The following is a 13658-nucleotide window of genomic DNA, read 5'->3' on the forward strand; positions in this document are numbered from 1 at the left end:
TGGATGGTGTAATCGGTGGTTATCACAAGGGGGTAAAGCGATTTTATTAAATCAGTGTTACAGGAGATTCCTACATATGTTATGTCATGTTTTTTATTGCCAAATTCTTTCTGTGAGGAAATAAAAGCTTTATTATATCGTTACTGGTGGCAAAAATCACAGTCAAGGCGTAAAATTCATTGGTGCTCTTGGGAGGGATTGTGCAAATTAAAAAAGGTTGGGGTTTGGGGTTTCAATAATTAGCAAAATTCAATAATACACTTTTGGCCAAGCAGGGGTGGTGATTAATTAGTAATTCTTCCACTTTGCTAGCATGTATTGAAAGAAAAATACTACGGAAATAGGTACTTCTTAAAAGCTGAGTTAGGAAGCCAATATTCGACTATATGGAGAAGTATTTAGGCAGCAAAAAGGCTCCTACTGAAGGGTAGTAGCTGGCAAATTGGGGATGGAAAGTCGACGCCAGTTTGGGATGTATTTCCTGGAGATAGACCTTACATTATAAATTCACCATGGGTTACTAAGGTGACTTTTTGTGGCTAACCTTGATTGTTGAAATTGGAAATGGAAGGAGAATATACTAAGCACCATTTTTTTGGACCAAGAAGTAAAGAGAATTTTGAGCATCCTTTTGGTGCAGTACAGGCTGGAGAATAGGTTGAAATGGTGTCTGGAGAGTTCTGGAGAGTATACGGTACATAGTGGGTATAGACTCTTGTTGCGAGGTCTTTCAAGAGATGAGAATGATTATTCAAAGACATCAACCCGGATAAAATGTAACATCCTGTTATTAGTAATGTTAGAAACAATGATTTTAGGACTACAATTCCTACAAGTAAATTATTATTTTATTATTTATTTAATGTCTACGGGAATATATTAAGGTCGTATCAAAAATTCGTTAAGAAATTTTGATGTTTAAGTAGTTAATTAAGTAAAAGGACTAAATCATAAAAAGTGTAAAAGTTAAGTTCTATTAGTTAAAGGGGTCAAATGGCTGGAAATGAAAATTAAAGGACTTAATTAGTAAACAGACCATTTAAGGTGATAGTGGGTGTGCATGGACATGGTTTAAATGAAATCATTATGGTTTTTAAAGAATAAAATGATAAATGATCAATTAAACTTAAATTAAATAAAACAAAATTGGTTAATCTTCTTCAAACTTCTTCTCCACCGATTTTTGGAGAGAAAATAGTCATTTTTACACTTTGAAGGTTTGGTGAAGCTTTCTTCTTACATGTAAGTGATTCTGAGTCCCGTTTTTAATAATTTTTATGTTTTTGAATTTGTTCTATGTAATGCTCTAAATAATTTATTTATGTTTCTATAAATATTTAATATAAATATGTATTTGCTTTAATGGTTAAGTGTTCTGAGTGTGTGTGTGAGGTCTTAGGTTCAAGTTTCCCTTTTGCCTAAAGGTTGTTATTTTAGATCCAAGCCTTATCCTTGATGAATAGTGTTTTATAAATTTGTCTATTAACTTATATCAAAATGAACTTGTTGGTTCGAGTGGTAAAAAGTCAGGGTGTTGGAGGTCTTGTGTTTAAATCCTTGCATGAGCATAGGTGATAGTTTTTGCTTCAGTTGACTGTGAGAGTTTGGATGGAGTTGAATCGGTTGGTTAGTGGTGGATTTAGTGGGATATTAGGGATTTTAAATCTTTTATTTTTATTTTTATTTTTATTTTATTTTTCTTTCCAAAATTTCTGACGTCAAATTTCTACTGCTTTACCCTTTTCTGACATTTTTTTCCTTTACTCGAAAAATCATTATTTCGTTCTTCTTTTTCGATTCTATTGGTGGTTCTATTGTTCAATTATGTCATTGGTTTTGTTGAGTTTTCTAATTGATTGGTAAGTAAAGTTTTGTTCCCTTTTAACTTTTGATTTGGAATTATAGTGATGTCAATCTGTAGCGATTGATTAGTGGAACTTCGTGTTTAGGAGCAGATTGTGGAGCAAGGAGTTCCACTCCAACAGTTTAGCACGCATTAGAGGTGGTTGTCGTCTGCGGTAAGTAGGGTTTGTGTTGATTCTTGTTGTCAAATTCATTAATGAATTTGCTAAATCTTTCATGGGTACCCTGTTTTTAGGTTTTGGAAGCTTGGGATTATTTTTGCATCGAAATCGTAACAAGTGTGTTCCCAAAACACTAAAAATCGAACTTCGGTGAAAGCTGAAAAACTATACTGTCAACGCCACACGGGCGTGTGCTTGGCCATGTGGTTGGTCGTGTGTTTAACGAGGGCATGGCCGTGCGCAAGACACAACCGTGTGATGGTGTGAGTGTGGTCATATGGGCCATACAGGTTAGGCTAAGTTGGGCGTGTAGGCCCACACAGACATGTGGGTTTAAGGGCAGGCCGTGTGGCCACACAGGCAAGGCCAATCTAGGCGTACGGGCCATAGGGCTTGCGGGCCCACATAAGCATGTGGGCCCATATTTCTAAAATTTTCCCTAAGGTTGCACGGGTTGTTCCGATCGATTGTAGGCCTACTATATGAATTTATACATTACGTTATACAAATAATAAAGAGCATGCCACATATCTTACTCATCTGACCCAAGAGCACATCATACATCTATTTGACCTGATATCCAATCCAGCTTGTCCAACATGTGTGCTCACCATTCATGAGGTATACACTAGCTAGCCAGTGTCTTGTTCGCCACTAGCTCGCCCATATTCTCATGGTTTTGCTTGCCCTTTTCTCACCTATATCTTTTGTAGAGTATTTGAGGACAGTTAAAACTCCTAAGAGGATAATGTGTCACCACACAAGGCACCTAGTTACCCCTAGCACGTCACATCAGTAAATCATGCCTTATATATATATATATGAAGATGAACCACCCTAAAAAGGGATAAAGAAACAAACACTCAACACACTACATCATATATGAATCCTTTCATAAATAATTTTAATTTTTTCCTCTTTTTCACTTTTTATACTTGGAGATTACTTTTTATTCTTCCGAAAAAATGTCATTGTTAGAAAGAAAAAAAAAACAGTGATGGATTGATTTTCCTTCTCCTTTGAAATATTAAATAAAATTATTATATTTTTACTTATTATTTTTAACAAATAAGTTATATTTTTAATTATTAGTAGAGGAGGAAGGAACCCATTTAATCTAAAAGCTTATAAAACTTTAACCAATTTTGCAAACAAATTTTAACATAAATAATTTATATTTGATGCAAGAAACATAAATAGTTTCACATATTATCGTTGAATTAAATAATGATATATCTTAAATTTTACCAACATTATAAAAACTAGAAAATTAATTAATCATACACTAAAGTTTTCAATAGGACAAACAAAGACCAAAAAATTTATCAATCTAGCAATCAAAATCAACTGCAGCATTATTCGGCATTTGTAGCACATAATTAAACAGCAAGAACTGTTGTAGTGCTAATTATCAACAACTAAAGCAAGCAAAGGATTGAAGCCATTGCCACAATCAACAAAATCATATCTAATAGTAAGGTGGCCTTGATCATGACCTACTCCATCAGTATTCAATCGGTTGAAAACTCCCACATCTAAATCTAACCCTCCATTGTTGCATCTATCCAGAATCCTCACTATTTCTTGAGCTCCAGTCCTTGTGCTTCTTACTCTCAAGCACCTCCCACAAGCAGCCAGGAAAGAAAGACCAACGAGACCACAAAAGGTAGTCCAACCATACTTATTCCTCCAAGAATATTACTTGTTAGCATCCTATATAGAGAAATCGGCACTCACTGCCCTCAAATCCCATCCATTTTGCTTTGGATTATAGAAATGGTAAGTAGACCACAGAGTCGCTCCTTCTCCTATAAGGGGAGGAAGGCCACTTCTACAATTGCTCTGACAATTTTTTGCTGGTGAATAGCAATATCGGTGTTCCCACACCATCCATATTGGCTGCAACATAAGTTGTTAGGGCATAAGGCTCCACCAGTTTGCCGACCACATTGCTTGGCCATTGTTGCTCCCACTAAGCTAACGAAAAACACAAACAACATCACAAACTTAGCTGTAGGAACTTAGAAAACAGATTAAGAATTTTCTGCAGATTCTTGTGCTTTAAGCCTATTGGAAATTGGCCAACCATGCTGCTGTTACATTTTTGGTTGAAGTGCATATAGCTTGATGACATGCTGCAACACGTATGCTTGTTGTAACAGCAAGGTTTTCTCTGTAGTTTCATTATAATTAAACTAGTTGAAAATGAACAAGTTGATGACAACTTGATGCATTAGGTGTTGAATGACTAGTTTAGGTGGCTTGCTTATGTGTACAAGCAATGTTTATCAAGTTACTAGGCTACTTAGTGGTAGTAGGTAGTATTTATTGATGTATTTGACTATAAATGTATTGTTTTTCTAGTTGAATGAATGAGCTGAATGAGCTATCAGCCATAAGCTCCCTTGCTGCACATTTGTAAGCAAGTAAAAATACTTCTTGCATCTTGTTTCATTGTTCTATGATCTCTATTCTCTTCTTTTGATGCTGCAATGTTCCAACAATTGGTATCAAAGCCTAAGTCTTAAGGGACCATTGCTTTTGCTTCCGCTGCTTGTTAAAAAGAAAGAAACTGTCAAAGCACAAGCAAGTCATTAAGGACTGCTTGTAGAGAAGACAGCATCAACTCAACCTTATGAGACCCCCAAAAAAGCTTGAATAAGATGAATGAGGAGTTTCAAGGAAAGTATGTGAGCTTTCCAATGTGCAAGCTCAGCAAAAATGTGCAAGCTGCAAGCTTAGCAAGATGTCAAAGCTGCAAGATTAGTGAGAAATGTGAGCTATGAGCTCATCAAAAAGTGTGAGCCCTTTATAGTTGCAAGCCTATTGAAGACAGTAAGCAAAGTGTAAGCCTGTCGAATTGCAAGCCAAAATGGCAGACTGAAGGCAAGCAAACTATACTCACGAACTGTTTGTGCGAGAAGAAACATGACTGTAATGAACAAAAAAATAAGACAAGAAAGAAAAGATGTGCTTGAAGGCAAGTTGTCAACCAAGGCTATGAAGGAGGAGAAGACTCCATTTGATGAACAAATCTTTGGCATAAAGGACTGGTATAGTCAAATGTGTAAGTCAAATTTGGTTGAGAATGAAGCCAAGGTTGAAAATGAATTACTTGGGCAGAGTCAGCTTGAAATAAAGCATCTAAGGATTACCAAGTTAAAAAAAAAAAAACCTTGATGAATGATTTGTATTTATAGCATGGAGTCTAAGGAGGAGTGTTGGAAATTGGCCAACCATACTGCTGTTACATTTTTTGGTTGAAGTGCATGTAGCTTGATGACATGCTACAGCACGTATGCTTACTGTAACACAATCCTGTTTCTTCTCGCACAAACAGTTTGTGAGTATAGTTTGCTTGCCTTCAGTCTACCATTTTGGCTTGCAATTCGACAGGCTCACACTTTGCTTACTGTCTTCAACAGGTTCGCAATTATATAGGGCTCACACTTTTTGATGAGCTCATAGCTCGCACTTCTCGCTAAGTTTGCAGCTTTGACATCTTGCTAAGCTTGTAGCTTGTACATTTTTGCTGAGCTTGCAGCTTGCACATTGGAAAGATCACATACCTTCCTTGAAACTCCTCCTTCAGCGTATTCAATATTGTTTGGGGGTCTCATAAGGTCGAGCTAATGTTGTTTTCTCTACAAGCAGTCCTTAATGACTTGCTTGTGTTTTGACAGCTTCTTTCTTTTTAACAAGCAGCGAAAGCAAAATCAATGGTCCCTTAAGATTTAGGCTCATGATACCAATTGTTGGAACATTGGTAGCAGCGAAAGAAGATAACAGACAGCACAGTACAATGAAGCAAGATACGAGAAAGAAAAGATGTGTTTGAAGGCAAGTTGTCAACCAAGGCTGTGAAGGAGGAGAAGACTCAATTTGATGAAAAAATCTTTGGCACAAAAGACTGGTATAGTCAAGTATGTAAGTCAGATTTGGTTGAGAATGAAGCCAAGGTTGAAAATGAATTGCTTGAGCAGAGTCAACTTGAAACAAAGCATTTAAGGATTGCCAAATTCAAAAAAAAAAAAAACTTGACGAATGATTTGTATTTGCAGCAAAGAGTCCAAGGAGGAGTGTTGGAAATTGTCCAACCATGTTGCTGTTACATTTTTTGGTTGAAGTGCATGCTGTTTGATGACATGCTGCAGCACGTATGCTTGTTGTAACAGCAATATTTTCTCTCTAGTTTCATTCTAACTAAACTAGTTGAAAATGAACAAGTTGATGACAACTTGATTCATTAGGTGTTGAATGACTAGTTTAGGTGGCTTGTTTATGTGTACAAGAAATGTTTATCAAGTTACTAGGCTACTTAGTGGTAGTAGGTAGTATTTGGTGATGTATTTAACTATAAATGTATTGTTTTTCTAGTTGAATGAATGAGCTGAATGAGCTATCAGCCATAAGCTCCCTTGCTGCACATTTGTGAGTAAGTAAAAATACTTCTTGCATCTTGCTTCATTGTTCTGTGCTCTCTGTTCTCTTCTTTTGCTGTTGCCAATGTTCAAACAAAGCCACAATATCTTGCTGAAAAAACAAAGGACTCGAGCTCAAGCAAATAAGAACCAAAAACAAGAAGTGAATTTTCTGAATGGTTCATAGATTATATTTCTTAAAACATCACATTACATATATCAAGTATACAACTTGGCTGAAAAAAAAAAGTTACCTAAACACACCTAACTCCACTATCAAGGTCTTGAAACTTATAAAACCTTGCTTGGACACTTGGTTAAACTGATTTATCACATCCATCAACACCAAATTACAACAAATACATCACTAACTTAGTTCAAATGTTACTAGCAAAATGTTAACTAATCAACAAAACAACAGCATGTTCTTCAGCTGCAATCTGCATGGCTCGAGTTGAATGGCTGCATGAAAGCCATCTTTTAACATTAGCTTTATCCATTTCTTTTCTTCTTCTTCCGAAGGGATGGATTTAGTATACTATGATGTCTATAATTTGTAAAGGTTTCATACTAAGATATATTCATGTTATTAGGACTAAAATGACCTTAGAACTTAGATTAGCTGACTTCATATTATATTTATGTGTATATTAAGATGACATCATAGGTGGTTAGGACTTAGGAGTTAAGGGTTTGAATCTATATAAGAAGCGAAAAAAAGCTAGAGAGTTTTACGGAGCTTTTGTTTTCCTTATTAGTTATCAATTTATTTCATTATTTCAGTCTAGCTAAAACTGGCATATGTTTTTTTAGGCTTGTTTTCCAAACGGTTAATTTGTGCTTAGACTTGGAAATAAATCTTTGTTCACAATCCTTAAAGATTAAAAATAGCAAAAAAAAAGTTATCTATATCTATGTACATATTTACTTCTATAAAACCTTTATGATTGAATCTGATATTCAGAACTAATTTGACACCCAATACATTAAAAGAACTTATTAATAAAATTCCTGATTCACCTAACAAAAAACAAGCATAAGACCACCCACACCCCACATCATCTCCCATTCATTTTCTGAATAAATCTAGCTACTTGTTTTAAAGCTGATAAGTCATGCCAACTTTAAGCATCCGCTTGTGAGGAATATCAAACACCTTCTCTCTTTGCCTTACATTTCTCTTCAACAAATTATATACATGATTAATCACTATCCTCTTCATTATATTGGCTTCTTTCTTTGCAATCACCTCACTTTCACCAATCATGTGAACTATACCTGCCTCTTCCCACTCTTTCTGCAGTTGTTCTATTTCTTGTTGCATGATCTCTTCTTCCACTTGCTTCGCATTCGCAACATCATTGTTCCTTTCAACGATTTCCCCTTCCGGTTCTGTGCCCTTTTCAGCATTGTTTCCAATGGTAGATAGCATTTGATTTTGCAGCAGTATTTCTTCTTGGATGAACTCTTTCAGTCTTGTCACTAATGTTTCCTCAAAGGCCACTTCCCGCACATCTTTGTATCCGTATCGAACAACACATCGAAAGGCAAAAAGCTCTCTTGGTTCGACTCTTCGGAAAAAGTATCTTTCTTCCGGTGGAACTTCGTTAATGTGTAGTGATTTCATGGAAACAAAGACAATGATGGAATGCAATGCTGGTACATTTGAGACATAATGCTCGAATATGGGTGGGATACCATGAACCAGCTCTGAATAGAACATGGCAAGTCCTGGAATTCTAGACATGTTTTTGTTGGCAGATATCTCCTTTAATCTTCCAGGGGAAATCTTATGGTCAAGCTCGTAATGGTACTTTCTTCGATACACATCATTCCAAACATACATTATAATCATTAAAACTGCTGAAAATACCAGCGGCAAGTACCCTCCGGAGGTAAATTTATAGAGAACTGAACTCAGATAGAGTAGTTCCACAAATCCAATGGTAAGAATGTATAAGATTATTAAAAATATGTTAGTTTTCCATATCATGATCATGACCAGAACCAGCAAGGATGATGTAAGAGTCATTACAAACACTACAGCAGTTCCTGTAATAACATTGAAAAGGAATAATGGAAATTCATTAGCATTGTAAATTGAGAAGAGACTAAAGCATAAAATGCAGAATTGTTGAAATGATTACCATATGCATTGCCAATCTTTACTGTGGACTTGAAACCCGCAGTGACACCGATACAAGCCAACATCAAAATGTAATTGATTGCTGGTATGTAAACTTGTCCTTCATGATTTGCGGATGTATAGACAACTTTGACAGGAGGGAAACACCCTAGAGAGAGTGATTGATGGACTATTGAGAATGTCCCTGAGATCATTGCTTGACTTGCTATAGCTGCAGCCAATATGGACACTACAAACATTGGCCAATACAATGGACCTGCACATTCATAAATAATTATCATAAGAAGCCACTTATACATGATTAACACTACTAGAAAAGGAACCATGGACATTTATTCACGACCTGGAACTGATTTATAAAATGCATCAGAAACCTCATCTGGATACTGGCGAAGATAAGAAGATTGTCCAGTATATGCAAATATTAAAGCAGGGTAGACCATGGAGCACATGCTGACTTGAATGGCTCGAACCGAGAAATGACCAAGATCAGCAAATAGTGCTTCGGCTCCTGTTGTGCAAAGAACAACTCCACCAAGAGAAATCCATGCATCTTTTTTGTTCCTGATGAAGTACTCAACAATGTACATTGGATTGATGGCTTTAAGAACTGTTTTATCGTGTTTTATGATGTTGTAGAAACCGATTCCACCAATGAGTACAAACCAAACACAAAGAACGGGAGCAAAGGTGTAACTCACTCTGTGAGTTCCAAATCTTTGAATCATGAAGAGGAAGATCAATATTACTACTGATATCCCAGCAATCATATCTGTTTACAACACTAAATCTTGTTTAAGCCACATAGATAAGTCAATAAGGAATGATAACAAACATATATTTATACCGTCTGTGAGGGCAGATGTTACTTCCTTGACACCAGCCACGGCAGATAAAACTACAATACACCAAGTCATTTACTTTTTTTTCTATTTTTTTGAATTACCATGAAAAATTAATAAATTAATAAGAAGAGAAAGTAATTAGTGAATTACCAGAGATGGAAGGAGTGAAGATACTGTCGCCAATGACCATAGAAGTACCAAGCATGGTGACAAGCAATAAGAAAATTTTGGCGAATTGGCTCTTCTGTAAGCTAGACTTTAGTACCGAAGCTAGTTTCAATCGCTTGCTTGGCAATTCCAGTTTGTAATTGGATACTTCACGGTCTTCAGCTTGTTGACTAGGGATCAAACTCACTCTTGCATAGCGACATATCAATGAGTAGAGTGCAAACGTTCCTCCTGATTTTGATTTTGATAAAATTTATCAAAAAACATAAAATTATACATTCTGGCATCAAATTTTCATTTTTGGTCTGATTTTATTTATTATTGTGACTTTACAAAGTAAACCTAATTGAAAATCCTATCATAGGTTTGACTTACCTTCACCATTATCGTTGGCTCGTAAGACAACGAAAACATACTTAACCAGAGGAAGAAAGGTAAGGGTATAAAAGACCAAAGAAAGAGCCCCCAATATATCATCTCTATGCTTTATGCCATTACTGAAGATGCTGGGGTAAACGTAGAGTGGTGATGTTCCAAGATCCCCATAAACGATGCCTATGCTCTGAAATGCCAGATTCAACACCACCCACCAGTTCGAATCCTTCAATCCAATACATAACACATATATTTAGTACGTATAAATGGTAGTTTTCGAAATAAAATTGTAAACATGTAGGGAAGGTAGGGGATGGAGCAGGACCTTGGAGTGGGAACCGTGGTTGGCTGGGGCCTTGACGGAAACAAGATCCATGGAACCATATGGTTTATGCAATATTGGACGCATGTTTCGTTTGAGTTGGTCATCGGACATTGGAATGTCGACTCGTATATCGTCTTCTTCGGCAGTAGCGTTGGACATTGCTTCAAAGCACTGTGATCAATGCACCGTGATTAAAGACTTGTTTAGAAAACGAGAAGGTTGGATTAGGGTCAGTGCGTATAATTTATAGTAGGAGAAAACACACCACACGGCTGAGACACGCTTTGTAAATTCTCAAAATTTTTCTTTTGCAAGTAAGTATTTGGTTTATATGGTAAGTAGATGAGATACTATCCATCTTTTAATTTCTTTTCCAAATAAATTTTAATTATTTTAATTTATTTTTCTTTAAATTCTCGTTCATATTATCATCTACATATTACAACAAAACGAAATAAGAAAAACAATTGAGCTTAAATAAATAAAATAGTCATGATGTCTTAGAAGTAAGCGAGTCTGTCCTGATCGATATAATCGTATAGTGAAGGTCGCCCTCAAGGTTAATACAGTACTCTAATAGTTGTACACCTGAATTAAAGAAAATGGAATACAATTGGTATTACTCTTCTCAAAAGGAATTGAAAAAACTGGATAAAAAACAGGCCAACTAAGGAAAGGAGAAGGAGAGAAAATGTTATTGTTTACTTGTGAGAAACTATTTAAATTGTTTTCTGAAAGAGAAAATAGTAAAATAGGCAACTGAAAATATTTTAAAATATTTTCTGCAACAGTAGAAATTTTGGTAATTGAAAATATTCTTAAAACATTTTTTGGATTGCCAACAATAAATATACATATTAATAAATGTATGGATTAAATTTCTAAAATATTAATTATAAATAATATAGAAGTGTATACAAAAGTTAGTACCCCCTCCTATCTGTATTATGTTTTAAGATGCGAACATTCCACGTTATGTATATATTGGGTGAGACTAACTCACTCGTGTCTTAAAAATTGGCTGGAGCTTTGACCTCTAGTGGAGTAAACGCCGGTCAAAATGAAGGGTTAATCTCTTATTTTTAACTTTATTATTATATTATTTTTAACATAAATATAATCAAAATTATTATTTAATATCAGTGTTTTTAATGGATTTAAATGTAGTGCTTGCATAATGTGTTATGAATAATTTATTAAGTGGATATTTCTCATGATCAAAATTAAGATCAAATTTTGATATGCTTTAAATTCTTATGCCTATAAATAGAGAATCGATGAAGCATTGTAATTATCCATTTGATTAGTAAAGTACATCCTCTATTGCTTTCATAATTTCTTTATTCTTTATTCTCTACATCTCTCTTTATTTTATAATATAATGTTTTTATTTGTTAAAATAATATTTAGCATTGTTATAAAATTACTAACTTTAAAAATAACTAAAATTATTTACCATTTAGTATAATAAATAATTTTAAATTATTATAAAACAATTAATTAAAATATTTATAAAAATATTGTGATACATATTATTTTATTAAATAAAATTACAATTTCACATTTTTTAATAATTTTATAAAATAAAATATTTTAAAACTCTATTATATATAAATTTTGATATGATGCGCTTAATAGTCATTTTACTTTCTCACCTCATCGTTAGAGTTGCGTTTGAATCCAAACACATACCTAATTATTGATTTTAATCTATAGACCATTAATTTTTATCTCACTAGATAAACATACTGTCTATCCAAAAAAACTGTCAGATAATTCAATTTGTTCCATACAAGTTTTCACGATAAGAGAGCAGCATCTTTCACATCTTATATCATTCGAAAAAAAGTCTAATTAAAGAAAAAAAAAGCAACTCAACATCTCTCAATGCCGAACCATCGATCCCATCTTTCACTATCAAACAACCTTACTCGACAACAACTTTCTAAAGATCGCCAAAAAAGCATCCCATAAAGTTTGACACCTCCCTAGAGAAAAATCAAACTCAAATAATGGATAAACCTATTGATTTTGATCTTATATTGATGTTGTACCCATAAATCAGTGATCTCAAGGTAACAAACTAATAATATAAGTGAGCAATTGATAAATTTATAAAATTTAATAATCAAAATGTAATTTGAATAATACATAAATAACTAAATCCATTATCCCAACTATAGCTTAAAAATATAGAGAAAACAAATTATAAGTATACAATATTCATCCCAACGTACAAGCGAAGTCCACTATTTACTATTTATATAGTACATGCATGCAGATTGAAATAATTCATCTCCTTTGCCTTCTTGTAGAAAATTTGGAGAAAGCCTTGGCAAACCAATGGGGTTTCCTTTTGATCACAACATACCCAATCACCGCTCCAAATAAGAATCCACATCCATAATCTAACACCACTACTTTCCAATCCAATCCATACTCTTCTGAAAAAGTTGAAGATGGAAGTGGCAGGCCTCCAGAAATGTTGCTACATTCTTTTAGCAAGGGTTTTCCACACATCCCTGGATTTCCATCAAAGGAGTTACTTTGAAAAATCTCAAATTGGTTGCCTCGCGGTATGAACCCTGTGAGACGATTATAAGAGACGTTGAGGAAGGCAAGGAAAGTTGAGTACTCAACTCCACTGGAATTCTACCCTCTAGCTTGTTCTGAGAAAGGTCCAAAGATTAAAGATTTGTGAGCTTCGCTATGGCTACTGAGATTCTTCCAACGAGATTGTTATTCGAAAAGTTGAGCAAGTGAAGCTCTTTTAGCTTCCCAATCTATTCTGGAATTTCTCCATCAAATCTGTTGCCGGAGAAATCAATGGCTGCAAGAGTCTGAATGATCTTTGGGCACTCCGTCTCCATGCCTTTGTTTGTAATTGTCATTGAGTTAATCATAATCCCTGGGAACTTGCATAACATTTATCCTCATATCTAAACTTTCAAGCATGTATTTAGGAGTTGGCGAGTTTTTCCCATCTAGACTTGATATGCTAATCCATCTCTCAAAGTAACCCCAAGGCAGGGTTCCATTAAATCTGTTGTGAGAAAGATCAATGATTCGCAACGTGGGAAAGACAACAAGATTCAACTTTGGAGTCCCTATCCTACCATAAAGTGCATTAGAAGATAAATTAAGAATATTCAACTCTGGAAGAGTCCTCAACCAGGAAGGGAATGTTGGAAGCGTGTGGACAATTAATAGTTGAAAATACACACAAATATTACCCAATATAAATACAATTTTTTTTCTTGCTCAAACATACTATTGTTGGCGAAGTAACCAGCCACTAATACGCGACATGTCTGTATTTTTTATTGACATGAAAATATTTTAAAAAATTAAAAA

General features: G+C 34.8%; 1 protein-coding gene and 1 pseudogene across 1 annotated transcript; both read right to left on the minus strand.

Moving 5' to 3' along the window:
- Positions 1–3428: 3428 nt before the first annotated feature.
- On the minus strand, positions 3429–4024 carry LOC105801609 (pro-hevein-like; annotated as a pseudogene).
- A 3520-nt stretch (positions 4025–7544) lies between these two features.
- On the minus strand, positions 7545–12824 carry LOC105801242 (potassium transporter 5). Its single transcript, XM_012632565.2, has 8 exons — positions 12684–12824; positions 10305–10475; positions 9980–10205; positions 9587–9835; positions 9439–9489; positions 8935–9363; positions 8593–8847; positions 7545–8497 (listed from the first exon to the last, which is right to left on the minus strand). The coding sequence occupies exons 1-8, from the start codon at positions 12822–12824 to the stop codon at positions 7545–7547; spliced, it is 2475 nt and encodes an 824-aa protein (XP_012488019.2).
- Positions 12825–13658: the final 834 nt, after the last annotated feature.

This window comes from Gossypium raimondii, chromosome 11, assembly GCF_025698545.1.
Source record: "Gossypium raimondii isolate GPD5lz chromosome 11, ASM2569854v1, whole genome shotgun sequence".
In the NCBI taxonomy this organism is placed as follows: domain Eukaryota; kingdom Viridiplantae; phylum Streptophyta; class Magnoliopsida; order Malvales; family Malvaceae; genus Gossypium; species Gossypium raimondii.